The sequence below is a fragment of the Cynara cardunculus genome, unplaced genomic scaffold, assembly GCF_001531365.2.
Source record: "Cynara cardunculus var. scolymus isolate 2C unplaced genomic scaffold, CcrdV1 Un_Scaffold_7920, whole genome shotgun sequence".
In the NCBI taxonomy this organism is placed as follows: domain Eukaryota; kingdom Viridiplantae; phylum Streptophyta; class Magnoliopsida; order Asterales; family Asteraceae; genus Cynara; species Cynara cardunculus.
This window is the reverse complement of record NW_020203851.1, coordinates 1-4,056: the sequence shown is the minus strand read 5'-3', so window position 1 is coordinate 4,056 and position 4,056 is coordinate 1. Positions and strand designations below refer to the sequence as shown.

General features: G+C 38.9%; 1 protein-coding gene across 1 annotated transcript; it reads right to left on the bottom strand.

Annotated features, from left to right (window-relative positions):
* Positions 1 to 205: 205 nt before the first annotated feature.
* LOC112505022 (putative receptor protein kinase ZmPK1) lies at positions 206 to 3,292 on the bottom strand (the record flags this gene model as incomplete). The annotated part of the gene is made up of 2 exons (XM_025108969.1): positions 206 to 318; positions 2,170 to 3,292. Coding segments are annotated over 2 exons (1,236 nt in total), but the record flags the coding sequence as incomplete, so codon positions are not given.
* Between the last annotated feature and the right edge of the window lie 764 nt (positions 3,293 to 4,056).

The window sequence follows — 4,056 nt, the reverse complement described above, 5'->3', positions numbered from 1 at the left end:
GGCTATCCAAAAATCGAGCCGAGATATGTTGTTCTGAGAAGACCATCCGAATTTTAAAAGGAAGTGAAACGCTCGTGGTGCACGGAGAGAAGTCCCAGGAAAACTTCAAGTTAGTAACATGTATGAAGATGTGGAAATACTTGAAAAAGGAATATGTCGCGTTTATGGCCCACATTGTGGATAAGGGAATCGAAGAGAAACGCATCTAGGATTTTCCCATAGTTTGGGAATTTTCCGAGGTATTTCCTGATGAGCTGCCAGGTTTACCCCCGTTACGGCAAGTCGAATTCCACATTGACTTAATTCCTGGAGCAGCGCCTGTAGCCAAATCAAATTATCGTTTGGCACCATCGGAAATGAAAGAATTGTCAGAACAACTTAAGGAGTTACTCGACAAAGGATTCATCAGACCCAACTCTTCATCCTGGGGAGCTCGAGTACTATTTGTTAAAAAGAAAGACGGATCCCTTTGGATGTGCATCGATTATAGGGAACTCAATAAGCTGACCATCAAGAACCGATATCCCCTTCCCCGAATCGATGACTTGTTCAATCAACTTCAAGGTGCCACTTACTTTTCAAAGATCGATCTTCGATCCAGATACCATCAAATGAGGGTCCGTGAGGTAGATATTCCTAAGACGGTGTTCAGAACTCGTTATGGTCATTATGAATTCTTAGTTATGCCCTTTGGGTTAACTAATGCGCCAGCAGTTTTCATGGATTTAATGAATAGATTATGTAGGCCATATTTGGATAAGTTCGTGATTGTATTCATAGATGACATACTAATCTATTCGCAAAACAAGGAGGAGCATGAACATCACTTAAAGTTGATACTTGAGCTGTTAAGGGATCAGAAATTGTATGCCAAGTTCTCCAAATGCGAATTTTGGATTCGTGACGTGCACTTCCTTGGTCATGTGGTAAATGAGAAGGGAATTCATGTTGATCCGGCCAAAGTTGAGGCTATAAAGAAGTGGGAAGCCCCGAGGACCCTGACAGAAATTCGTCAATTTCTCGGTTTAGCAGGTTACTATTGCTGTTTTATTTTAAATTTCTCCAAGATCGCACAACCACTGACGACATTAACCCAGAAGGATAAGGATTTCATGTGGAGAGAAAAGCAAGAAGAAGCATTCCAATTGCTCAAGCATAAGCTATGTCACGCACCGATCTTAGCGCTACCAGAAGGTACGAAGAATTTTATGGTATACTGCGATGCGTCACACCAAGGCTTGGGATGTGTGCTGATGCAAAATGACAAGGTCATTGCTTATGCATCAAGGCAACTCAAGGTTCATGAAAAGAACTACACCACTCACGACTTGGAGCTAGGAGCAGTGGTGTTCGCACTGAAGATTTGGAGACATTATCTCTACGGCACCAAATGCACCATCTTCACTGATCACAAAAGCCTTCAACATATCCTAGACCAAAAGATGCTGAAGATGAGGCAACGGAGATGGGTCGAACTTCTCAACGATTATGACTGTGAAATAAAGTACCACCCGGGGAAAACTAACGTGGTAGCAGACGCATTAAGCTGGAAAGAAAGGGTAAAACCATCAAGGGTACGAGCCATGGGGATGCTGATTCAAACGAACCTAAAAAACAAATTCTAGAAGCTCAAGATGAGGTATTGAAATTGAAGAATCTGAAAAACGAGACCCTGCACCACTTAGAGAAGGAATTCGAAACTCGAGCAGATGGGGTGCGTTACTTCAGAGATAGAGTTTGGATACCAAAGGACGACAGCATTCGGTCAACAATTTTGGAGGAAGCACATCGCTCAAGATACTCAATTCACCTAGGAACCGATAAGATGTACAAAGAGCTAAGTATTACTGGTGGCCAGGAATGAAGAAGGACGTTGCTCTGTACGTAAGCCAGTGCTTAACATGCGCAAGGGTAAAAGCTGAGCATCAGAAACCGTCTGGTCTCCTTCAGCAACTAGAGATTCCCCAAAGGAAGTGGGATCAGATATCAAAGGACTTCGTCACTAAGTTACCTAGGACTAGGAAAGGACATGACTTAATTTGGGTCATAGTGGATCGGCTTACGAAATCCACGCACTTTTTACCTGTTCGAGAAGACTTCAGTACGGAAAGGCTTGCACAATTATATATAAATGAAATCGTATCGTGTCATAGAGTTCTACAATCATACTCGAACGAACATATGTGACAAAGCAAGCAAATGGGTCTCTCAAATTCATGTTGACATAGAATTCCACATGAGGAAGTCTTATGAACTCGTAGTTTTCGCGATGTCCAGTGAGTTTGATTATTGGTTCACACCCGAAAGACAGATCGGTATGGTTCTTAGCCTTGTACCCATGCATGCAAGTACACCTCCTTCCTGATTCAAAACTATAAGTACAAAGGCTGTTTGGGCCACATATCCCATGAATTGAACACATTTTTGAAATTGCTTGCCATGAAACAGTCCAACTTCCTTTGTTAAGTGTGTAAACTCTAACATTGCCATCAACATCAAGTGTCATTCTTCTATGATGAATCTGCCCATAGTCCGTGGTAATGAATGTTAAATTGTCTGTGGACTTGAATTGGCCTTTGGAATCAAGCAAAGCGAATCTACTATTGTTGAAAGTAGATCTCATCGCATCCCATGGCCGTAACCAAGGTTTAGGCCAATAAACGCTGGTTATTTCATAGCTATCGTAAACAAGGCGGATTACGTTGTCGTCATCAAAATAAAGTTTATAAAAGCCGGAAGATAAATTTGTTGAACTTCTTGAAGATACAAGAACCGAATCTCTGGTAAACCGCTGATTGGATAGAATGGTGTCTGTAGGAAAACTGAAGCTTTGCCAAAGATATGATTGATCATCTGGCTGAATTAAAACAAGGTTACCGGAATCAAGAAGCTTCAATTGCGAATTAGTAGATATAGTATCAGTTCGCCAAACATGTCGACCTGCATCCGTAAGCACAAGATTTCCGGTTTTCCACAAGGAAAACTTGGAGCGTTTTCCATTGACGGGTTTATCTCTGTTTTCCATCCAAACCAATGTCAGATTGCCATCCGACATGGGTTTGGAAAACCATATCGCGAAACAATAAGTGTTTTCGCCAACCGGGTGAAATCCTGCTGCGAAAACGCCATTTGATGAAACCAAAAGATCATCGTTTTCAACAAAGAGTGATGAGCCTTGGGTTAGAACATTTGGTGAGGAAGGAGCAGTAGCCACACGTGGAAAGTAAGAGATGATAATTAGAGATGAGAGAAATAGGAAGGGGAAATGCATGATGAAATGTGGTTGAATAAACTCTCACTTGCCTTCTATGTGGATGTACATGTACCTACATTTAAGAGTTTAAATTACAGTTTTGGTCCATGTGCTTTGCTAAAAATTACTACTATGGTCTTTAAACTCCATTTATTACACTCCTGGTCCATATGGTTTACTTCGATCTAAAATACCCGTTAACTTAAGACCTATTTTGGTCATTTTATTACAATGTGTGGTCTTTTCTTATTAGACCATAATATATACATACACATACATATCTATAATATCTTATAAAGCATTTGGCTAATCTATACTAGATTATAAAACATTTGACAAAAACTCTTAAAAATCATTTTTATGTTTGAAGTACTGTTTGTTGATGCATATTACTTAAAATTTAAGATTACAAGTAATTTTGCATAAGTACAACTTATTAAARCTCTATTTTTAAAATCGTGTAACTAACTGCAGATAAACATAATTAAATACAAGATAAACATCTCAATTTAAATATAAAATATCTAAAATATAATTACAATAATAATTGTGTTCTAACAGAATATTTAATTATTATCTTTATAAAAAATTATATTATTAAACCTAAATTAAATTATTGTCACACCCCGCTAAAGCGGAAACACGGGATATGGCAGGTAGAGTCTCATAGCAATAGTGTATAAACAACACAACCATACAATTCAAAGCATAATACAAAAATAAATAAAGTTTACAATCCCAAATACATGTTTGCAACACTAAACATAAAATAGGATTGAAATTTCTAAATACAACACGTCTTC